Raw genomic sequence first — 24422 nt, 5'->3', positions numbered from 1 at the left:
TGCTGCTATGAACATTGGGGTGCATGTATCTTTTCAAATTACAGTTTTTGTCTTTTCCAGATATATACCGGGGAGTGAGATTGTAGGATCATATGGTAACTCTATTTTTGTTTTTTTTAAGGACCCTCCATACTGTTCTCCATAGTGGCTGTACCAGTTTACATTCCCACGAACATTGTAGGAAGGTTCCTTTTTCTGCACACCCTCTCCAACATTTATCATTTGTAGACTTTTTGATGATGGCCATTCTGAGACAGAACAGTTTCAATGGCCTTTAGCCTTGGAGAAAGAGTAATGAATAATTATAACAACTTCAACTCCAGGAGACAAGATGGAAAATTAACATTCTAGGAGGACAGAAGTGAACATGTGTAAACTTGTGCTGTGCTGGTTTATGGACTGAAGGAGCACACAAGGTTTTTCAACTTTCTGGACACTAGGCAACCCTGTCCCTGCTCCTCTGATTAGAGTGACTCCTTCCCTCCACTAACCTGCTGAACAAGGACAAGAGTGATGAGGTCGAGAACCCAGATAGTGTCAACCTTCCCTCCCTGGTCATTTCACAGAGTGGGCTCTCTTTTCTATGAACCCTCCTTTCTCTTCTGAGAATGGTAGAACAAGTGTTCATGTGGGGTACTGGGCACTTTGGAGTGAAAGGCTCTGGGTTTAAATTCTATCCAGTTCAGCCACACTGAGCCTCAGTTTCCTTCTCTATAAAAGTGAGACTAAGGGCTTCCCTGGTGGCGCAGTGGTTGAGAGTCCGCCTGCCGATGCAGGGGACACGGGTTCATGCCCCGGTCCGGGAAGATCCCACATGCCGCGGAGCAGCTGGGCCCGTGAGCCATGGCCACTGAGCCTGCGCGTCTGGAGCCTGTGCTCCGCAATGGGAGAGGCCACAACAGTGAGAGTCCCGCGTACCGCAAAAAAAAAAAAAAAAGGTGAGACTAAGAAGTGCCCGAGTTGAATCATTGTGGGGATGTTTAACGGGAGCCTCAGAACGGGCAGGGGAGAGGACACAGATTATCCTAAAAAAGCGAGGGTCCTAGGAGCTTTAGTCACCCTGTGCAATTTTCTGTACTGCATACGTGAAGGAAGAAAAGTCAGATTCTGCAAACCAGACACGAACCATATCTTTCCTAATATCTTTCTCTTATTGCAGGTACTTGAGAATGGGAAGGGGAGGAGAAAGGCATTGCCTGTACAGCGTGACCCTTCCAGTCTCTGGCTCATTGGCTTCACATAGCTTGGTTATCAGAGTAATGACAGGGACTGCGGGCCAAAGAGCAGCCCGGCGTTTCAGAAAGAGAAGCTCAGATGGCGCACTGGCAGCCTCCCAACCTTGCAGAACCAGCTCCCTCAACATGAGACCCAGAGAGCAAGGGAGAGATTTCACGAGAGCTAACACCCAACTTTTTGCCTAGTGCAAGGTCCACATGACAAGCCTCGGCTCGGCAATTGGTGAAGAAAACGTACCTAAAAGCGCTCTGCAAGACCTGCTTAACTGTCTACACCAGAGGGAAATTTCATGATCTAAAGGTCGCTCCCCTTCATTTGTTCCTGCAAAGCTTGGTGTGAAGACAGCTTTCCAGGTGAGAACTCATGCCAAAAAAAAAAAAAAAAGATAATCATTGTTTTATGACATCCTCTCCACTTAACATGAGACAAATCAAAATGCTCGTATTTTGTTCTGTTCAGAATACGATGACAAATACACCTAAGGAAAAGGAATAACTTCAGCGTAAGAAACGTGTATCTGGCACCTGTTCTGTAAAAGGCAACTCGTTAGGTACTATGAAAAATTCTTGCAGTTTTTGGATCTGAACTAATACAGGAATGAGGAAAGACCTGGGCATTTTCTGGCACTGGGGGTTCTGAATGGAGCACTTAATGCGTGAAAACACCCTGTACAGCACCCTGCTGAATCCTCCTGGTTATATTTTAAAGTAGGCAGTTTTTTGTCTCCATGAAGGTTGCTGTACGTAAAGTCAGAGAGGAAATGAGTAGCTGAGTAAGGACAAGAATACAGACCAGACCTATTGTTTATTTAAATCGTATAATAAACAAACTTACTTGAAAGCTTTCGCCTCTATTGCTACTACCACAATCTATCTTTTTATTTGTCTGTGTCCTCTTATAAATGTATGCTTATGTATGTGGTATGTGAACTGTTTTAGGCCCTACATTTTCTCATTTTATTTCAACCCTTTCCCGTGTGTCCATATGTATAGGAATTATGCTAATATCATGGAGTCGCACCATAGTTTATATTTCCTTTCCCTATTGTTGAACACTGGGATTTTGTTCAGTCCTTGCTTATCTTTGTGTAGCTTTATCGGATTCTGCTGGGAGCTTTTTTCTTCTTTTGAATTGTTTTCTTTGGATTAATTTCTTCTTCTGGGAATAACTAGGTCCAAAGTTCTGAATTTCACTCCCAAGGACACTGCCTGTTGTCCAGTTCTGCCAGCTCACAGTGAGTGTGTCCAATGCCCTGGAGAATCACAGTCTCAGTAGTTTTCAATCTACCTTATTTATGAGACACCAGGATTGGTTGTTGGTTGGTGTGTGCATCCTTGGAGGGTGGTTCCAAACCCTATACTTTTCAGGAAATATGGTAATATTACACCCCACAGATATTTTAATTTTGTTGAAGTATAGTTGATTTACAATGTTGTGTTAATTTCTATTGTACAGCAAAACGATCCAGTCATATATACATATATATATGTTTTATAAATATATATATATATTCCTTTTCATATTCTTTTCCATTATGGTTTATCACAGGATATTGAATACAGTTCCCTGTGCTACACAGTAAGACCTTGTTGTTTATCCATCCTATATATAATGGTTTGCATCTGCTAATTCCAAACTTGCATTCTATCCCTCCACTACCCCCCTCCCGCCTTGGCAACGACAAATCTGTTCTCTGTGTCTGTGAGTCTGTTTCTCTTTCGTAGATATGTTCATTTGTGTCGTATTTCAGATTGCACACGTGGGCGATATCATATGGCATTTTTCTCTTTCTGACTTACTTCACTTAGTATGAGAATTTCTACGTCCATCCGTGTTGCTGCAAATGGTATTATTTCATTCTTTTTTATGACTGAGTAATATTCCTTTGTATAATATATACATATATATGTATTTATAACTATATGTCACATCTTCTTTATCCATTCATCTGTCAATGGACATTTAGGTTGTTTCCATATTTTGGCTATTTTAAATAGTGCTGCTATGAACATAGGGGTGCATGTATCTTTTCAAATTACAATTTTTTCTGGGTATGTGCCCAGGAGTGGGATTGCTGGATCATATGACAACTCTATTTTTAGTTTTTTGGGGAACCTCCATACTGTTTTCCATAGTGGCTGCACCAGTTTACCAACAGTGTAGGATGGTTCCCTTTTTTCTCCACACCCTCTCCAACATTTATTATTTGTAGATGTTTTAACGATGGCTGTTCTGACTTCACCCCACAGATTTTTTTTTTTTTTTTTTTTTGTGGTAAACGGGCCTCTCACTGTTGTGGCCTCTTCCGTTGCGGAGCACAGGCTCCGGACGTGCAGGCTCAGTGGCCATGGCTCACGGGCCCAGCCGCTCCGCGGCATGTGGGATCTTCCCAGATCGGGGCACGAACCCGTGTGCCCTGCATCGGCAGGTGGACTCTCAACCACTGGGCCACCAGGGAAGTCCCACCCCACAGATTTGACATTCATCTTTATGTTGCATCTTATACTCCTTGTGAGTTGCCTCTAGATAAAAGATAAGATTGGCCTTCAGGAATGCTATACTTTTTACAGTCTTAAGAGCCTCTGGATTCAATTCTATCTACTCTCTTGAATAAACAATCCAGTGATGTCTGGGTAGTAGCCCTTTTTTTTCTTATCATAGATGACACGGTAGCACTGGATTGCATTCTGAACGGCTGCTGCAACTTTCGTGTACCGTTCTACGTTCGGGACCCATGCCTCAAAAACTAGCAGTACCCCCTCAAATAAAGAAAATCCCCTTGCCGTTTCCTACGTCGTGAATCTCTTCAGTTCTCCAGTTACTTCTTCTTCCTCTTGTGTCTCTTCGTCCTTTCTCTGGGCCACCAGTTCCGTCAGGTCTTCATCAGTAAGCTCCTTATGTGGCACAGCACGGAGTTCAGTGAAGTCGTCTTATTGCAGATCTAGCTCCAGCTTCTCGCTGAGGGTCACTAAGTGGCTGGAGACTTCTTTGGACTCCTCATCCACCTTCTCAAATCCACAAAAGTCGTGCACAAAAACTGCAGGTAAAGGTTCTTCCCAACCCCATTCATGGTGACGGCTGTAACCTCACGACAAGCAAATCAATGTTTTTTATGGCTTTGTAGATGTTATCATCCTTCCAAAATTGTCACAAGATTGTTCCTGATTCATCACTTGCCTTTACTGCCAGGTGAAAAGTGTAAAATAAATAATATTTCTTAAAAGTCACTGTAATTGAGACTTCCCAGGTGGTCCAGTGGTTAAGACTCTGCATCCTAATGCAGGGGGCCCAGTTTCGATCCCTGGTCAGGGAACTAGATCCCACATGCCACAATGAAGATCCCACGCGCTGCAACTAAGACCCAGCGCAGCCAAATAAATAAATATTAAAAAACAAAAGTCAATATAACTCCTTGATCCATAGGTTGGATGAGCGATGCATGTTTGCATCTCTTAAAGTTCAAAACTTGAAATTTCGTATATAAGGGACTTATTGTATTCCACCTTGGCGAAAAACAGAAGTGCCCTTGCTATTCTAAAAGCACAAATTTACCCAGTTCTGGCCTGGAGCATGTCATCTCAGGCATGGTGGGTTTTATTACAACATCTCAGAATACCTCTTCGGTGCCTTCATTAAAAAGTAACTTGGGGGCTTCCCTAGTGGCGCAGTGGTTGAGAGTCCGCCTGCCGATGCAGGGGACATGGGTTCGTGCCTCGGTCCGGGAAGATCCCACATGCCGCGGAGCGGCTGGGCCCGTGAGCCATGGCCGCTGAGCCTGCGCGTCCGGAGCCTGTGCTCCGCAACGGGAGAGGCCACAACGGTTAAAGGCCCGCATACTGCAAAAAAAAAAAAAAAAAATTCATGCAGTATACAGCACTTTAACTCAAGTGGGGAGAAGGAAGGGGGGGAGAAGAGGAGGGGAAAGAAAAGACAGTAAGGAAGAGGAGTGGTAGTAGTAATAACATAACATATGTTCAGTGTTTACTATGTGACAGATACTCTTTAAGCACTTATTTACTCTTTTAATGTATTAGCTCATTTAATCCTCACAACAATTCTATGAGTCTGGTAACACTATTATCCCATCTACTTTGAAGAAACCAAGGTACAGAGAATCTAAGTAACTTTCCAAGGTTGCACAGCTTATTACTGGTAGAGTCAGAAAAATCACTGATAGCAACTAAATTTCAAAAAAAATGTTATATATACTTTAGAATGTGCTTGTTAATGTAAAGTGAAGTTAATGACTAGAATTCATCAAAGTTTTAAGGTGAGCTGAAAAATTCAGAAGGCAGGCTCTGCATTTTCTGCCAGTCTCATCCTTCCTTGGAATGGCTGATGACTTTAGTGAAGAAGACGCCAATAAAGAGAGACGGAAGAGGGCTCCGGCAATTAGCAGAGAACTTGCTGCTTTTGTTTCTGAATCTCCTCCTGCTCTTCTCATTCCAGGCTGTTTCCTGGTTCTCTCCAGAACAGGCTGTCTTGCACGATGTTCCCATTGCAAGGTGCCCAGATGCTGCAGATGCTGGAGAAATCCTTGAGGAAGAGCCTTCCTACATCCTTAAAGGTGACAATGGAAAATTCTGAGGGGAGTAGGAATAGAAAGTTCCTGTGATGAAGGGAAAGAGAGACTAATATTTATTTATTTATTTATTTTTTGCGGTACGCGGGCCTCTCACTGCTGTGGCCTCTCCCGTTGCGGAGCACAGGCTCCGGACGCGCAGGCTCAGCGGCCATGGCTCACGGGCCCAGCCGCTCCGCGGCATGTGGGATCTTCCCGGACTGGTGCACGAACCTGCGTCCCCTGCATCGGCAGGCGGACTCCCAACCACTGCGCCACCAGGGAAGCCCAAGAGACTAATCTTTATTGAGCACCTATTCTGTGCCAGGCACTGGTGCACATTTTCTCTCATTTAATTTGCATAACCTCTCTACAAGACATTTGCTGTTATGCCCATGTCACTGATGTGAAGGTGGAGGCTCAGTGAAGTGCTTCGCCCAGTACCCCACAAATAGTGAGCTGCAGTGCTATGGTATAGACGTAGGAATGCCTGAGACCTAGCATTGCTTATTGCTCCAAGCTGACTCAAAAAGTATTCCCTTGCTCCTTTCCAAGAAACGTTCCATAATAGCACTGGAAACTTGCCCAGAGTTCTCCTACAAAGTTAGCTGAGACTACATGTTAATTTTTAAATTTGTTCTCCTTAAAAGAACACTTGCCAGGTGAGAGGTTAACCGTCATGAGCCTTCTTTAAAATTAATGATAAGTCAATTTCTATTTCACTTAGATTTTCCAATTGCTCCGAACTTACGGCATATCAAGCTATTTTGTGCCTGACTCTGAGGACCTCTGTTAACCAAGTACAATTGATCAGAAATCTCAGGATTAAATAGAACATATACATAGATGCCCACATCCAGAACTGTTCGAGAGCAACTCTAATGATGGTCTGGGGTCCTCACCTGTGTTTTTCTTTAGCAACCAAAGGGATGGGGCCCATTCCAGTGGAATTTAAGTACAACCGTGTGTGTGTGAATGTGTGTGTGTGTGTGTGTGTGTGTGTGTGTGTGTGTATTTGGAGAACAACTTGTTTCCCTGAAAGTTTTTTGTAGAAAGAGAACTAGATTTCTACTGTTTTATAAGACACTCCTATAAGATACATACATTTTAGATAAGATAAATGCATTCATCTGCCTCACCCCCAATAGATATGTTACTCCATCTTTCTGTATAAAGGAGAAAAATGTTAGCATTATTTTATTTGTAGATCATATGGCTTCATTTTCATTTATTAGAAATAGACTAATGAAACAACTCGCCCTGTTCTTTAATTACTGCCGAAAATGCTTTCAAATCCACTAATTTAATATTAAAATGTCACCCACTTTGGTGGATCTCACTAATATTAATCTCTGTTACCTAATATTTAACTACTTTCACTTGATAATCCTTAAGATCCAGGCAACCTCTCAAAGAGACAGTCAATTTTTCTTAGAGGTTACATCAGTTATACATGTTATGAATGCTTGCCTAAGATATTTTTATGGTAAGTAGCTATTTTTGAAAACTCTTCAACCTAAAAGTTTTTCTTCCATGCTCTGTAGTATAGAATTTTGTGATTTAAATTTCTCTTTGGTTCTTGGGTTAAGTGGACCCCAAACATCTTGAGGAAACTCTTGGTGGTTCCCAAGTGTCCTTACTTGGAGCACCTCTGTGGTAAGATAAGGCGGCCCTCTTGGGTCCACAACTTTCAGGAAGAAACAGCATTGGTTGTATATGAAAGATATACATTCTTACCCTAGTTGAAATCTAGAATAGCTGTTTGCCAGGTACCTTTAATGGAGGTATAACCTAGAACTCAATACTTGCTTGAGTCTCGTTGACAAAACGTCCATCTGTTCTTCTAAGTGTTGGATATTAAGTACATTTTATTGCACGTGTCAACCCCAGCTGAGTTCGTGTAGAGTAGCTGCCTGGCTCACTACGTTCTGAGTTCAGCAGAAAAAAAAAAAAGAAAAGAGTTTTAATTAATTCAGCCCGGAGAATAAGAAAGAGGAAGAACTACACATATTTTCAGATCCTGTAATGGATAATGTATTAATCTAAAGCAATTTTACACACCCCCAAATGCAAAGGCATAAAAAGAAACATCTATATTTTGCCAAACTATACGGAATTTCTATATCAAGCCTCCATTCATGGCTGAAAACAATGATTTCAGATAAGCTCAGGCAACTTAGATTTTTTTCCCCTTCTCTTTCTCCATAGTGTAACATCAATAGTCCACGTCGGGTGGAGGGTGGTAGGAGGGAAGGATGTTGGTACAGTCTTTGGTCATCATCTACCCATGGTAGAAACCATTAAACTGCATACATTGTTTTTTGACCTTTGGTCGTTGGCACGTTTCCATGCTGGTATCTGCAGAGGCTTCATGTTCACAATAGTCATGTGGCCCATGGTAGTATCCACCGCTGCATTCCCCCACCCCCAAACCACCAGGACACTTAATGTCCACAGGCTATCTCATTCATTCTCTCCCTGCTTTCCCCTCTCTCTCAACAACCTATGCAAAAAGGCGGGGCTGGGGACTCAAGACTGGACCGAGACTGTGGGCTTCCGCAGCCCATTCTCTTGAGCATTTTGCTTTAGCCTTTGCTTATTGTGGGAGGAAATTACCTTTCCAGAGGGTACTGTGGACATACATGTTAAAGAGTTTTAAACATGTCCATATCCTTTGAACCAGCAGTTACCTGATGGATAATCTAAGAAAATATCAGGTGTCCGTGCAAAGATTTCTGTGCAAGCATGCTCTGCAAAGAATTAGTTGTTAAAATGAAAATTTGGAAACAGCTGAAATGACCCTCAGTAGACAAATGCACAAATGAACCATGATACAACCATATAATGGAATCCTATCATTAGAACATAATTGAAAAATTTTGTATTTATGAACATAGAGATACACCCACAATTTATTCAGTGGTGAAAAATACCATGTATCAGATCATTTTACATTTGTAAAATTGTGTATCTCTATGAGTATGAATAGAAGAAAGTCTGGGGAAAGATAATATTAAATCCTACAAAAAAAAGAATGGTGTTCTTATGATCATTAACTTTATTTGTCCCAATATTTTACCATATACATGTTTGATTTATATTAGATGGGAAGAAAAAGCTCTCATCTGAGGTTAAAAAAAGAAAGTAGCGTGTGGAGATTTTAGACACAGATGCCCTATTTGTCCCTTTAGCGCTGTAAAATTTCACAATTTCATAGACATAAACCTGTCCTGGTCAAACAAGGCACTTTGCCATCCCTTCCTAATAAGCTGACCCTCTCACTTTGTCCGGATACTGCAGGTTTATGGGACCGTCTTCCACATGAACCAGGGGAACCCTTTCAAGCTAAAGGCCCTGGTGGACAGGTGGCCTGATTTTAATACAGTGGTTATCCGCCCTCAGGAGCAGGTAAGGTGCCAGATGTGGAATGAATTTGCATCTATGTTTGTATTTGCTATGTGCCTACCGTGTGCCCGGCAATGTGGTAGACCCTGGGGCTACAGAAATGAATTGCAGTGATAGTGAACAAGTAAGTCCTTGCCTTTAAGAACCCCACAGCCTGGAGGAGAATACAGGTAAGTAAATAAATTACAACTTAGTGTAAAATGTTCAAAAACAGAAAATGTACAATATACGGAGATAGCACAGGCAAAAGCTGATTAAACTATGGAGTTTGGAGATGGAGGTTACAGGATCAGATTAGATATACTTCTTAGTGGATGTTTCATCTGAACTGGGTTTTGTAGATAAATATATCTTTGTTAGGCTGACAAAGAAAGGAGGACAGTCTAACCAGAGAAAGTAACAAGGACAAAGATAGGAAGGTATGAAACAGGACAGTTCGTTGGCTGATTATAAAAAATTTTTTTATAATATTAGAATTTCCATATACATTTTGGGGAAACATTTAGAAATTAGTGAAACTAAATAGTTAATACATTTCAAAGACAAAAAACCCTAAGTTTATTTCAAAACATCCAGTAAAATTATAACTTTATAAAAATACAAATATATCTTTCCTACAAATAATAAGTTATTTAAAATCCATGGAATTAAACAGTATATAAAATGAAGAAATTTATATTAATAATAAAAACTGAACTGCAATAAAATTATTTGACCTTTTATCTTAAATGGGATCTTAAGAAACAAAATGTGTTAGTGGTATCATTGCTGACTTGTGAGTGTATTTTTGTGCAACAATTCCAACTATTTTTGAAAAGGTTTCGAATTCTGCACTCAAGATAATATTTTCCTGTTTCTTCTTCCAAATAATCACATCTCTTATTTAATAATTTGAGGGGATCTTTCTAAATAAGTGGTTTCTTTGTTTTTCTGTAATTACAATTTGTTCAACTCTTGTATTATTTTATGAAAGCATTTCTAATTGGTTTTCATCTTCTTTGTCTTAATTTAGTATAGATGGAAATGTCAATCCAGAAATGTCAATAACCAAATTTAATACTGTCATCTTCATAGCTTCTGTATTCTGCAAGTGTTTGAAATATAGAAACATTTATTCTTGCAACAGAAGCTTTTCCTTGTCAATTGCTTTTCTCTTCTTCCTGTTGAAGAAGATGAAAATATAGAAGAATCCTTTCTAAATAGTTGTGTCTTTGCTTGAGTTGAAATTTTAATACAATATATGGGTAGAGAATAGTATTGTTCTGTAGTTTTTCATCATAATTTGAACACCTGAATCTCCCATCTTGATCTCATGATTTAAATGATTCAGAAAAATTTCTAAAGCACCAATACAAACACCAATATTTTAGTACTTAAAAATACCACAGTATAGTAGAATTTAGAAAAAAATATTACAATCATGAAAAATAAGACATTTGTTTTGCCCCCCTTTTCTCAATGATAACAGGACATGACAGATGACCTTGATCACTACACCAATACTTACCATATCTACTCCAAAGACCTCAAAAATTGTCAGGAATTCCTCAGCTTACCAGAAGTCATCAACTGGAAACAGCATTTGCAGATCCAAAGTAAGTATAAAAGGAATGGAATCTGTGCTGAACCACATCTCCATCCTGAACAATTTCTCCTATGACATATATCTCCTTTCTCCAAGCCCCAGACCCTCAGCCTGCTGTCAGTTTTTTTTACTCAGCTGCAACTATACCTGTAAAGGGGGAAAAACACCCTCAAAGCTTATACCTAATGGGCTTCATATAGAGGACTGTAATGTAATCCCCTGAGAGCTAAGGATTTATGGCATATTTTGTGGACATATCCAGCATGCCTTAGGGTGGTTGGGTATCAGAGCAGAGCTTTCCCCAGGGACTTTCATTCCCAGAATTGGAATGACAACTCATGTCACAGAACACCTCCTAGGTCATAAAGAGCAACTTATATGGTTATGAGCGTGGTCTCCAGAGTCAGACTACCTAGGATGGCATTTGCCTGTTACTTTGCCATGTGATCCTCGCCAGGGACTTGTCCTATCTGAGATCCTGACTTTCATATATAAAAATGAGGGTAATAATTGTACCTAGGACTTCCCGGGTGGTGCAGTGGTGAAGCATCCGCCTGCCGATGCAGGGGACACGGGTTTGAGCCCTGGTCCAGGAAGATCCCACATGCCATGGAGCAGCTAAGCCCATGAGCCACAACTACTGAGCCCGCATGCCACAACTACTGAGGCTGTGGGCCACAACTACCGAAGCCCACGTGCTCTAAGGCCCGTACTCCGCAACAAAGAGTAACCCTCACACGCCACAACTAGAGAAAGCCCGTGCGCAGCAATGAAGACCCAACGCAGCCAAAAATAAATAAATAAATGAATGAATTTACTAAAAAAATAAATGATGGTACCTAAAACACAGCAGTGTTGAAAAGATTAAATGAAATCTTAGCTAGGAATTGCTTAGTGCAATACCTGAATGTTTCAGTTAACTTTCACTGCATAGCAAACCTCATAATTCTGTGAACCAACAATTGGACTGGGCTTTGCAAGGCAGTTGGTCTGCTGGTCTCCTCTGGGTGTAGCTATGCATCTACAGTCAATTGATGGGTGACTGTGTGCTGGTTACTCTAAGATGGCCTAACTTACAAGTCTGAATGATGGTCTGACTGTCAGTGCTGGCTAGGCCCTGGTGACGTCATGATAAGAGCACATGTCTTCGGCAGGCTAGCCGAGGCCTCTTCATGTGGTGTTGGCCTCAAGTTAACCAGAAGCACAAAGACATGGTGAGCTCCAATGTGCAAGCATTTTTAAGCCTCTCTCTGCATCAAATTTACTCTTTCCCATTGGTAACACAAGTCATATGGCCAAGGTCAGATGCAGTGCAGGAGGGGACTATTCCAGGGAATGGGTACAAGGAGATGTGGGCAAACTGTGGGCCATTACTGCAACAATCTACCGCATTGGGAACATAGTAAGTACTCCAGAGATGTTGGCAACTATAATTATTATTATTTTTAAAAATTTTATTTATTTTTGGCTGTGTTGGGTCTTTGTTGCTGTGCGTGGGCTTTCTCCTGTTGCGGTGAGTAGGGGCCACTCTTCGCTGCAGTTACGCAGGTCCCCCATCGCGGTGGCCTCTCCCATTGCAGAGCAGGAGCTCCAGGTGCGCAGGCCCCAGTAGTTGCAGCTCGTGGGCTCAGCAGCTGCGGTACACGGGCTCTAGAGCTCAGGCTCAGCAGTTGTGGCTCACGGGCCTAGTTGCTCCACAGCATGTGGGATCTTCCCAGACCAGGGATTGAACCCGTGTCCCCTGCACTGGCAGGCGGATTCCCAACCACTGCTCCCCCAGGGAAGTCCCGGAAACTATAATTATTATAACTCACTTTCTTTGATCATCAAAACTGCATGATTGGGCTTCCCTGGTGGTGTAGTGGTTGAGAGTCCGCCTGCCGATGCAGGGGACACGGGTTCGTGCCCCGGTCCGGGAAGATCCCACATGCCGCGGAGCGGCTGTGCCCGTGAGCCATGGCTGCTGAGCCTGTGCATCCGGAGCCTGTGCTCCGCAACGGGAGAGGCCACAACAGTGAGAGGCCCGCGTACCACAAAAAACAAACAAACAAACAAAAAAACTGCATGATTATGTAGCCCAGAAAACTTAGTTCCAGTCCTGGTATTGCCTCTAATGGCATGACCATGGCTGAATGAATTTCTAGGCATGCTTTTGCTTTTCCAAAACAAGGAAAATTGCACAAATCCTGATTACATGAGCCCAGTCATACAGTAGCAGCACCGAGCCCATCAGCAAAATTCTCTGACTAGATATCCTCAGACACTTCTTACTCCACTGGAGAGCTTCTCCCTAGAATGGGCATAAATCATTGCATTTCTCCTTATAATCCCATCCAGGTTCACAGTCCAGCCTGAATGAAGTAATACAAAGTCTTGCAGCCACTAAATCCTTCAAAGTCAAGCAATCACAAAACATTCTCTATGTGGCGATTGAGGCAATAAGGGAACTGGCTCCTTCCCTGCTGGATGTAAAGAACTTATCACTTAGCCATGGCAAACCCAAGGCCATGTGAGTTTGATAAAAGCTCTCTACGCTACTTACGCCTCTCACTGACAGAGCAGCCTCCCAACTTCTCTTTCTGCTTTTACTCTGTCTGCCCACAATCGATCTTCTTCAAAGCGGCCAGAAGAATCTTTTTTAAAAACGTAATTCAAACCGTGTTTCTCCCCTGCTTAAAATACCCCACCATTTCTTGTCTCACCTGGAGTACATCAGGCCTATGTCAACTTCTTTGACCTGTCTTGTCCTTCTAGCTCACTCAGTCCGACAACATCGGCCTTCTTTCTGTCCCTCTGTCATTACAAGCTCACTTATACTCCAGACTTTGCGTTCGCTGTTTCCTCTGCCTACTCTGTCTCTCAAGATACTAGAGGTAAGAACAAATATAAACCTCTAAACTCATGGACTTTGCTTTTCTCTTGGAACATCCATAGTGACCAAGAGATGTTTAAACTCTCATCGTTGGATCCTACCCACGCTGCCGTGGTGAATAAATTCTGGCATTTCGGTGGCAATGAGTGGAGCCAGAGATTCATCGAGCGCTGTATCCGGACCTTCCCCACCTTCTGCCTGCTGGGGCCCGAGGGGACCCCTGTGTCCTGGTCCCTGATGGACCAGACAGGAGAGATGCGGATGGGGGGCACCCTGCCTGAGTACCGGGGCCATGGTCTCGTCACCTACGTCATCTATTACCAGACCCAGGCTCTGATCAAACGTGGCTTCCCCGTGTATTCTCATGTAGACAAGAATAACAAAATTATGCAGAAAATGAGTCGCAGTCTGAATCATATCCCTGTGCCCTGTGACTGGAACCAGTGGAACTGTGTGCCTCTGTGAAGCAGCCCTGAATCCAAGACAGTTCGGGATGGACCTGAGGATGCAGCTGGAGGAGCCGACGGGTGGGTGGAGGGAAAGAACCAATTGTAACTGTAATCGTAGGTAAAGCAGTGGACATTGTGTGGGTCCCGGGGCAGCAGTGTGAATGGTCGACAGGACCACCACCGTCGATGGGCTTGCCTTAGATACCTCAGCAGAAGCAGCATCCGGTCCTCCTGCAGTGGTTTCATACTTCTGGTCCCCAAGCTTCCAGTATCTCCACCATGCTTCTTCATCTGCTACATGTTGCCCCAAATGGCTTCCCCTGGGACTCTTAGGGCATGGGTTGGTAGACCCTTGCCAGTTTTTCCAGGGAGGGCTAACACTTCCTGGGCATTATGACTTATTCCTCTCTTTCTATGGCTTTTCCCTTAGTGAGGAGCAAGTGGACTCTACTCTTTAGGTCTGTAGACATTATCCTCTCCTCTGATTGATGCTTTATAGGTATATTAAATATGTTATATACAAATATATATGGTATATTATGTTAAATATGTTGTGCATGATATAGCAGGGAGAGTTATTAAGAAAAAGACTAACTTATGTTAGCCTGTACCCCCCCACCCTTCCACTCTGGGGAAAATGATTCAATATTGCTCCTAAAAGCTGAGCTTCCTAAAGTCACCTGAAACCCTCAAACAATAAAGAGATTTTGTGTTTGATTGTATAAGCTGAAGCTAAGTGGTTCGTGATGAGGAAACATGGTGTGAGTTAACGGGGAGAGGCAAGTGGGAACACCCAGCCCCAGGAAGGTGGGGCTTGAGAAGAGATGGAAGTTGAGGGGGTGGGGGTTATAGCATGGACGCCTACTGTTCCGCTTGACCTTGGCATATTACTTCAAGATGCCAGAATTCTGTGCGGTTCAGACCATTGTCTCATGGGAGAATCTGGTTGCTGGTGTGGAAAGATATTCTTCCTGGTTGGGACAGATTAGGTGGGAGAGTTTCCTGCCCCAGCCCTTCGAGAGAAACAGCACTAAACACCAGTACCGGGCAGCAAACAGAGCACCTGAATGAAGGTGATCACCTGGATTAAGAACTCGTTCCCTCTGGTCCACCTAAGCCTGAAATTAAGCTGTGGAATTGGGGATGAAGACCCCCACAAATATACATGCACGCGCACACCCACACACACGCACGCGCGCACACACACACCCACCCACACACACACACAGACACACTCAACTGAGGTTTAATTTCTTCGCCAGTTGAGAGAGAGAAGGCTCAGTTTAGAGCAGGTTTCTCGACTTTGGCGCAACAGACATTTTAGACTGGACAATTCTTTGCTGTAGGTCCGTCCTGTGCATTTGTAGAATGTTTAGCAGAATCCCCCACCTCTACCCACTAGATGTCATTAGCACCCTCCATCCCAATTATGACAACTAAAAATGTCTCCAGATATTAGTAAATGTCCCCTGGAGGCAAAGTCACCTCTGGTTGACATTTAGTTTAGTGGTTCTCAAAGTTGAGCCTGCATCAGAATCACTTAGCAGGCTTGTTCAAACAGGTTGCAGGGCCTCACCCCTAGATTTTCTGATTCAGTAGATCTTGGGGAGAGTTCCAGAATTCACATGTCTAGCAAGTTTCCAGGTGATGTTGATGCTGCTGGCCCAGCGACCATGCTTTGAGAACCACTGGTTTAGTGAAATAATAGAATACATCTTATTCCCTAGACTATAGATGAAAATTTTGTTGCCGTACTACTTTCCTTTCTGTATGAGTACAAGGTGATACTCCCCTCCAAGAATTCCCTGTAGTCGTCAGGGAGAGAGAGGCTTTGTGGTTCTGAAACAGGGAGAAGGAATTCAGGCTTTGGTAAAGGAAAACACACTGGTGGCAGCGTATAGCGGGACATTGTTGATAGCTGACATCTTGCCTCATTAGCTCCAAGACCTGGCCCCCCAACAGCCTGTAGGCTCCAGTGCTGGAACACCTCAGGCCAAACAACTAACTAGGCAAGGAACACATCCACCCCCATCTGCAGACAGGCTGCCTAAAGACTAAAGAGCCCACAGCCACCTCTGGGCTTGCCTCTAGACACGGCCTAGCCCACCAGAGGGCCAAGACCCAGCTCTGCCCACCAGTGGACCGGCCCTTCCCACCAGGAAGCCAGACCAGGCCTCTAGACCAGCCTCGCCCACCAGAGGGCAGACACAAGAAGCTAGAAAACTACAATCCCACACTGCAGGCCAGATCCCACACTGGCACTGGCTGGGCCCTGGCCCAGCCCACTAGCTGGCCAACGCAACCTTTAGGACACCCTGGACCCCATACCCAACTGAGTCAAGAACCATCCCCCACCAATAATATTAAATGAGCTCTGGGATTCCAGAGCCAGACTCTAGGAACCAGCTATGCCTACCAGTAGTCTGGAACTAACCCCAAGATCTGACTTAACCAGCCGGTGGGTGGGCAACAATCCCAGTCTTTGGGACCCTGACTCCGCCCACCAGTGAGCCAGCACTAGCTCCAGGGACCCCCTAGGATTCTGCAACTAGTCACCTCAGGACCAGACCCCACTATATAGCAGCCAGTTACATCCACACAAGGCAGGGCCTGGCAACCGACCAGCTGGGGGCCTACCTGACTGCCCACACACTTAGCCCAGCCCAACAGAGAAACCCACGTAGCGTTCTTAGGGGGAACGCCTAGAGCACATAGCTTGGGCGTCGAGAGGGGAGTGCACTGCTGGGACACAGGATGCCTCCTACAGAGGGCCACTTCCCCAAGGCCAAGAAATGTAACTAACCTACCACATACATAAAAATACAAATAGCAACTCAGAGAAAATGAGGCAGCAGAGGAATATGTTTCAGGTGAAGGAACAAGATAAAACCCCAGAAGAACTAAGTGAAGTGGAGATAGGCAACCTACCTGAGAAAGAGTTCGGAGTAGTGATCACAAAGGTGATCAAGGAACTTGGGAGGATAGTGGATACACAGAGCAAGACGTTATAGTAAGTCCCCTACCTATGAACGAGTTCCATTCCAAGAGTGTGTTTGTAAGTCCAATTTGTTCGTTAAGTCCAACAAGGTGAGCCTAGGCACCCAGCCAACACAGTCAGCTATATAGTACTGGACTGTAATAGGTTCATGATACTTTTCACACAAATAATACATAAAAAACAAACAGACACAAAAATAAAGACAACATTTTTAATCTTACAGTGCAGTATCTTGAAAAGTTCAGTAGTACAGTACAACAGCTGGCATGCAGGGGCTGGCATTGAGGGAAGAGGCGAGAAGAGTTACTGACTGGAGGAGGGAGAGGAGGGAGGAGATGGTAGAGCTGAAGGATCGTCAGAAATAGGAGATGAAGGGCAAGGTGTCTTTTCCCCTCACTCCAGTCTCGCAATTGTTTTCACTTTTGTTTCCATTGTTGTTGCTTGGCGCTTCTTAGCAGTACCAGCTACCTCACCGCTGCTTTTATACTTGTTTCCAGACATCCTGGGCTTGAAAAAAGATACTGCACTACTGTACTCTATACAGTACTGTACAGCACACAAAAGCACAGCCACTTGTAGAGGATGCACACGCGTGACAATGTACGCCAGACATGTGACCTAACTTACGTGATTAGACATGGGACCTTATGTTTGCATCTTTTGAGAGTTCGAAACTTGAAAGTTCATACGTAGGGGACTTACTGTAGAAAATTTTAACAAAGAGTTAGAAAATATAAAGAACAACCAAAGAGAGATGAAGAATATAATAACTGAAATGAAAAATACACTGGAAGGAATCCGTAGTAGACTAAATGAGGTAGAAGAATGGATCAGTGAGCCGGAAGACAGAGTAGTGGAAATTACTGCCACTGAACAGAAAAAAAGAAAAAAAAAAGGAATGAAAAGGAGCAATCCAGTGTCCTTAAAGATGAAGAGAAGATATTTTATGGGAAACAAGACTTCCCAGCCTTTGGTGGGTTTATTTGGATATCCTTTTAACGTGTTGATTGCCTTATTGTTTGAGGTAGGTGGCAAAGAAATATCTGGGATACCCCAAGGCTTATGCCCGTGCCTGTCTAGAGACTTGAAGTCTCCAGACCCCGCGTGTCATTGCTCAATTGTCTTGGTAACTTTCTTATTTAATTGCAAGATTTCCTGTCTAGGATAAATAATAATGCTATATCAAGGGCTTTCATGAGGAAAAGATAACACAATGCATGTGAAAGTGCTTTACAACTGCTACGTGTTGTATAGTTACAGACTATTGCTTTAATATGCCTAAATCTAGTACCCTGGGTAATGGGGTAAAAACATGGGATTGGGGTCAGGAATGTATCTGAATTACGAGTATGGTTCAGCCACTCAGTGTAAGATACTGGGCAAATCCCATCAACACTGCAGATTTTGTTTTCCCATTTTTTTAAAATGCAGATAAAAATACATGCACTTGTAAAACTAGATATGAAAAGGATTGCATAAATGCAAGTTAGAGAATTGGCTCAAGGTTGCAGATGGAGCCCAGTTATCATTTGCTGAATTCTCATCAAGTGATTGAATTAACATCAATAGGAGTCAGGGAAGAGAAAAAAGAATTTATTGATGCTCTAGGTGTGCTGGGTAATTCCTATAAGCTGGAGAATGAAAAGGAGTAAGACTATGGTGAAATAAAAGTGTAAGAAACTGGCACCTATAATACATGTGTGAATTGTCCACTAGAAGACCATGCAAGGCAGATCGGCCCCCAGTCAACAGAAGAACAAACTAGGATAAACCTAACTCAGGCCAGTTATTGGTCAGAGCTAGATTATGCAAGCGTGGCTGGTTGGCCTTTGATTCCATCTTGATTTTTGCTAAGCATTTTGCAAATGTGAGTGTTACCAGAGGAGAAGGCAGTAGGGGGTAGGGGAGGGGCTTTGGGGACTGGAAGCTACAGAGAGCTCTGACCCTTGGAAGAGGGGTGGGCCTCACACAAAGAGGGCAAATTACCGCCACAACTTGTAAAGTTCCAGGCCCATCCTCCAAAATACCAGGGACGTGGAGCAGTAGCTCTTTTAAAATTGTGACTAGGAACCCTCAAACTCAAAGATAAAAAGAAAACCAGGAATGACCAAAGAATTGACAAGGAAAGAAAAGCATCAAACTTGACCTGTGGATGAATTCACACCTGCTGAAAGAGAAATAGAGCAATTAGGAGACTTTAGAAAAGTATAGTTGTGGATATTTTATGTTACATTCTTAAAAAGGAATCAACTAGAGATTTCGGAAATTAAATACTGGAACTTTGAATAAAAATCTCAACGGATGGACTGAGTAGCAAAATGGACACGGTGGAAAGATAATTAGAAAGCTAAGAAGTTCTGGTAGAAGGTATATCTCAGAATATCACATAGAATGAAAATGGGATGGAAAATATGAAAGAAGATATAAGGGAACTGAACAACATTGACAAGTTTAAAGACCCATCTAAACGGCATTCCAAAAACTGAGAACAGAGCAAATGGAATGATGGAAATAATGTAAAAGGAAGAAAAAGAAGAGGTGGCAGAAGCACCAGAAGAAGCAGGTTTTCCAAAAGTGAGGAATGATTTAAGATTGAAATAACTTACTTAAGACTGAGCGTGAAAAGAACTCATTAGATATATTACTGTAAAATTTCTGAGCACCAGGGCTCTCCTGGTGGCGCAGTTGTTGAGAGTCCTTCTGCCGATGCGGGGGACGCGGGTTCGTGCCCCGGTCCGGGAAGATCCCACATGCCGCGGAGTGGCTGGGCCCGTGAGCCATGGCCGCTGAGCCTGCGTGTCCGGAGCCTGTGCTCCGCAACGGGAGAGGCCACAGCAGTGAGAGGCCCACGTACCGCCAAAAAAAAATTTCTGAGCACCAAAGATGAAGACAAGATCATACAAGGTTCCAGAGAGAGGGGATAAACTGAGGGGTTTTGATAAGAAGAATAAGAATCTTACTGACTTCAGACTTCTCCTTGACAGCCCCAGATACTTAGCAAACAGAGAAGTGATGCCATCAAATTTCTCTGAAAGGTCTAAAACCTACAATCATAGAGACAGGCAAAATAGTATCTAATTAAAAGGACAAATTAAAGAAGTGTTTGGACATACAACAACGCAACAGGTTTAATACACAGAGAATCTCTCTCTCTCTTTGAAAATGAGAGAGAGAGTAGTACTGTGGGGTTGAAACAAGCTTACTTACGCTCAGGAAACCTGCATTCTTTTCAAAAAATAGAGCAATTTTGTCACATCTAAAATTTCTTTCATACCCTTTGCCAATCTACAGCCCTACCAGAGGCAAGGGCTGGTTAAGATCTCTTTAGTGATTAATTTTTCAGGTTCTTGAACTCTGTAAAATTAGCATCATATATTGAGTACTCTTTTATGCCTGGATTTTCCATTCACCAAACGTCTATGAGACTTAAGCCATGTTGTGTGTGTTGGTATTTCATTCATTTTATTGCTGAGTACTGTCCCATTATGTCCCATCCTATATGGGTATGATCAGCTAATTGGCAGGCCCATGTCACAGGAAACAGCTCCGTCAATACTAAATTCCAATATTTTACAATCTGATCTAGGTAGATATTGAAAAAGACTAGTTTAGTACGTTCAATGCTACCTTCAATAGGAGCAGGCTGCATTTCCTCATCAATTACATGATCAATCCTTACATGATCTAAAAGCAGGTGATTCTGGAAAAGAAATCTGAGAAAGACCTCCTTGGAGCCTCCCTGGAAGGGACTTTGTAGGTATTCTTATGTTTTTTTTAACAACTTTATTGGAATACAATTGCTTTACAATGTTGTGTTAGTTTCTGCTGTATAACAAAGTGAATCAGCTATATGTATACATATATCCCCATATCCCCTCCCTCTTGTGTCTCCCTCCCTCCCACCCTCCCTATCCCACCCCTCTAGGTGGTCACAAAGCACCAAGCTGATCTCCCTGTGCTACATGGCTGCTTCCCACTAGCTATCTATTTTACATTTGGTGGTGTATATATGTCAGTGCTACTCTCTCACTTCGTCCCAGCTTTCCCTTCCCCATCCCCATGTCCTCAAGTCCATTTTCTATGTCTGCGTCTTTATTCCTGTCCTGCCTCTAGGTTTTTCAGAACAATTTTTTTTTTTTAATTTTCAGATTCCATATATATGTGTTAGCATACGGTATTTGTTTTTCTCTTTCTAATTTACTTCACTCTGTATGACAGACTCTAGGTCCATCCACCTCACTACAAATAACTCAATTTCGTTTCTTTTTATGGCTCAGTAATATTCCATTGTATATATGTTTCCCTTCACTGCAAATAATAACTTGTTTAGGTTATAAGGACAATCCCACCCTGACTCTATAATTTACTTCTTCCAAGTTATTGCTGGTTCAGTCAACTTAAAGAATCTCTAGGGCTTCCCTGGTGGTGCAGTGGTTGAGAGTCCGCCTGCCGATGCAGCGGACACGGGTTCGTGCCCGGGTCCGGGAAGATCCCACATGCCGCGGAGCGGCTGGACCCGTGAGCCATGGCCGCTGAGCCTGCACATCCGGAGCCAGTGCTCTGCAATGGGAGAGGCCACAACAGTGAGAGGCCCGTGTACCGCAAAAAAAAAAAAAAAAAAAGAATCTCTACACATAGTGGCACCTTAAAAAAAATCCACAAATAATGGATATATATTCAACTGATGCTTTTATATGTGATTTTGAAGAATGATATTCAGAGTATCATATATGTCCATTATTTGTAGATTTTTTTTAAGGTGCCACCATGTGCAGAGATTCTTTAAGTTGACAACAAAAGAAAGTTTCATTAAAATAATTTCTCATCTTTAATCTCTAATGTCTTTAATCTCTACTTTAAAAATCTCTTTATTTTATTCTACACGCAGCTTACCCTGTTTGTAAAGCATCCACCAGTGCAGATTATAAAAACTATGTTTCAACAAGGGACATGCTGGACTTCCCTGGTGGTGCAGTGGTTAAGAATCCGCTTGCCAGTGCAGGGGACACTGGTTCGATCCCTGGTCCAGGAAGGTCCCACGTGCTGCAGAGCAACTAAGCCCGCGGGCCACAACTACTGAGCCTGCGCTCTAGAGCCTGCAAGCCACAACTATGGAGCCCACGTGCCACAACTAATGAAGCCCGCCTGCCTAGAGCCTGTGCTCCGCAACAAGAGAAGCCACCGCAATGAGAAGCCCGTGCACCACAACAAAGAGTAGCCCTTGCTCGCCACAAATAGAGAAAGCCCACACGCAGCAACGAAGACCCAATGCAGCCAAAAATAAATGAATAATTTTTTTAAAAATTTGTTTTATGGTGCCCACTCTATTGCATTTTTGAGTAGGTTATAAATCTTGTTAAAACCAATAAAAATATGATTTCAGAATGTTTTAAAAAAATGATACTCTGATCAACTACTAGCCTTTAGGAATATTAGTAAGATACTATGAATAAACATTCATGGAATGTTTGCTGGAAAAATACTTTTGGAAAGTCTTGTTGATAAGAATCGACCAAACTTGATCAAGATTATAAAATACTGTCATTCAACCTAATCATTTGAATCACTCCAACCCTCAGGCAGACTAGCCCTTTATCAATGTTCAGAGGTATTTCCTTTGCAGTAAGACTACAAATTAAGTTCCAAACACTCAGACATTTGAAACCTTGAGTTATTCCTAATGAAACGATAAAAGGTTAAAATTTCTTAGACATAAAAAAAAAGTGAGGATTGTACTAAACTGTATTACATTAATTTTATCAATGATGATATACTTTTTGGACAATACTATGAAAAGAAAATTCCTTGTGCTGTAAAGACAGACATACAAATATTCCTGAGAATCAGGAAGTGTTCTTCATGATATAACCCAGATATGGAACACCTACAGAAATAATAAATGTAACCACACCTTACGAGAGGCTCCTGGCTTCTTATCCTATGAGGGAATCAGGTTCTTCTCTTCTAAGCCAGGACTGTGGGAATCTTAGTTAAGACCATCCCAGTGTATTTCCTCCCCGACTCCCCCAGTGTACGATGGGTCCTTTCAAAGAGCCTGGAACTGTCAAGTACACCTGGAGTTATACCTGTTAGCTGATGGGACACCTCTAGCTGCACGTGGTCATCTATGACTGTCCTTCATAATGACTATCATAATAAAGAACACACTTCAATCTATGCAGCCATCTCAAACTAGTTGATGTTCTTTAGCCCACAGAGTTAAGGATAATGGAACAGTCTCGAGTTTTCTTTGGCTGACTGGTAAGAATCTGTGCCATTGCAAACACAGTGGATTAACACCAAAGGAAAGCTGGAACAATCTATGTGTAAGATAAATAAAAGTCTCCCTGGCTTTCTATGCTTTTACAACAGGAAACTGTTTCTTTTCCTAAGTTAGTTCCCTGACACTGTAAAAGTAATTTGCCTGCATACTTCTATCTCCGTTTGCAAGATACATTCTGTATGCTATCTGACTACAGACAATGTTTTAACATGAATTTGTTTTCCTTGAATACCAGGAATCCCAAATTAAGGCAAAACCTTATCTAACATTGTGACGTGTGCATCTTCGCTTATATATAATGAGCTAGTTAGGAACGGCCGCCTTGAGTCAACATAAATGAGGAATTTGGTGAGGAAGTTTCTAGGAAAATCTCACACTGTGTATAACTGTGTAGGATGGTGTAGTAGGACAACATGTCATCTGTTTCTGACATTCTTCTCTTCATTGTGTCACAATAGAATGATCGTATCAAAAGGGGCTGGATCCATAACCACAGGGAAAAAGTATTTCACTAAATATTTTGAGAGATATTTACATATGCAGCTTACCCTACATGACGGTAATTTTGTTTTGCTTTGTTTCATTTAAGAGACATTAATATACGTTTTATATTTGTCAGGCACTTACCTAAGCATTTCACAAATGTTAGCCCATTTAACTTAAAAAAACAAAAACCTAGGGAGGGCTAAATTGGGAGATTAGGATTGACATATACACAGTACTTTATATAAGATAGATAACTAATAAGGACCTGCTGTATAGCACAGGGAACTCTGCTCAGTACTCCGTAATGACCTATATGGGAAAAGAATCTATAAAAGAGTAAGTATATATATATGAAAACTGATTCACTTTGCTGTACACCTGAAACTAACACAACATTGTAAATCAACTATACTCCAATAAAAAATAAAGTAAATAAATAAATAACAAAATAAAATTTATAAGAAAATTGGAAAAAAAACCCCACAACCTAGTGAGGGTAGGTAGTATTATTTACCTCACCTATAGATGAGGAAACAGAGGCACAGAG

The 24422-nt window shown here is 42.5% G+C and overlaps 1 protein-coding gene across 3 annotated transcripts; it reads left to right on the top strand.

Moving 5' to 3' along the window:
- The first annotated feature begins 1264 nt into the window (after positions 1 to 1264).
- LOC132429949 (glycine N-acyltransferase-like) lies at positions 1265 to 14807 on the top strand. Of its 3 annotated transcripts, XM_060018960.1 has the most exons (7): positions 1511 to 1589; positions 4176 to 4279; positions 5686 to 5803; positions 9098 to 9205; positions 10671 to 10797; positions 13125 to 13296; positions 13722 to 14807. In XM_060018960.1, exons 3-7 carry the CDS (start codon positions 5726 to 5728, stop codon positions 14122 to 14124), a joined length of 888 nt encoding a protein of 295 aa, XP_059874943.1. In that variant the 5' UTR covers positions 1511 to 1589; positions 4176 to 4279; positions 5686 to 5725; the 3' UTR covers positions 14125 to 14807. The 3 variants fall into 3 exon arrangements, with proteins under 3 accessions (XP_059874942.1, XP_069397063.1, XP_059874943.1); XM_060018959.1 differs by lacking the exon at positions 4176 to 4279 and having other exon boundaries at positions 1265 to 1589; XM_069540962.1 differs by lacking the exons at positions 4176 to 4279; positions 13722 to 14807 and having other exon boundaries at positions 1265 to 1589; positions 13125 to 13300.
- The last annotated feature ends 9615 nt before the right edge of the window (positions 14808 to 24422 follow it).

Source organism: Delphinus delphis, chromosome 8, assembly GCF_949987515.2.
Source record: "Delphinus delphis chromosome 8, mDelDel1.2, whole genome shotgun sequence".
NCBI lineage: Eukaryota > Metazoa > Chordata > Mammalia > Artiodactyla > Delphinidae > Delphinus > Delphinus delphis.
This window is presented reverse-complemented; position numbering and strand designations above follow the sequence as displayed.

Excerpts from the sequence above, each read along its gene's own strand:
- LOC132429949 (XM_060018959.1), top strand. The coding sequence starts at position 5,726 with ATGTTCCCATTGCAAGGTGCCCAGATGCTGCAGATGCTGGAGAAATCC. Across the intron at positions 5,804-9,097 it reads GCCTTCCTACATCCTTAAAG|GTTTATGGGACCGTCTTCCA; the intron begins GTGACAATGGAA and ends CGGATACTGCAG. Across the intron at positions 9,206-10,670 it reads TTATCCGCCCTCAGGAGCAG|GACATGACAGATGACCTTGA; the intron begins GTAAGGTGCCAG and ends CAATGATAACAG.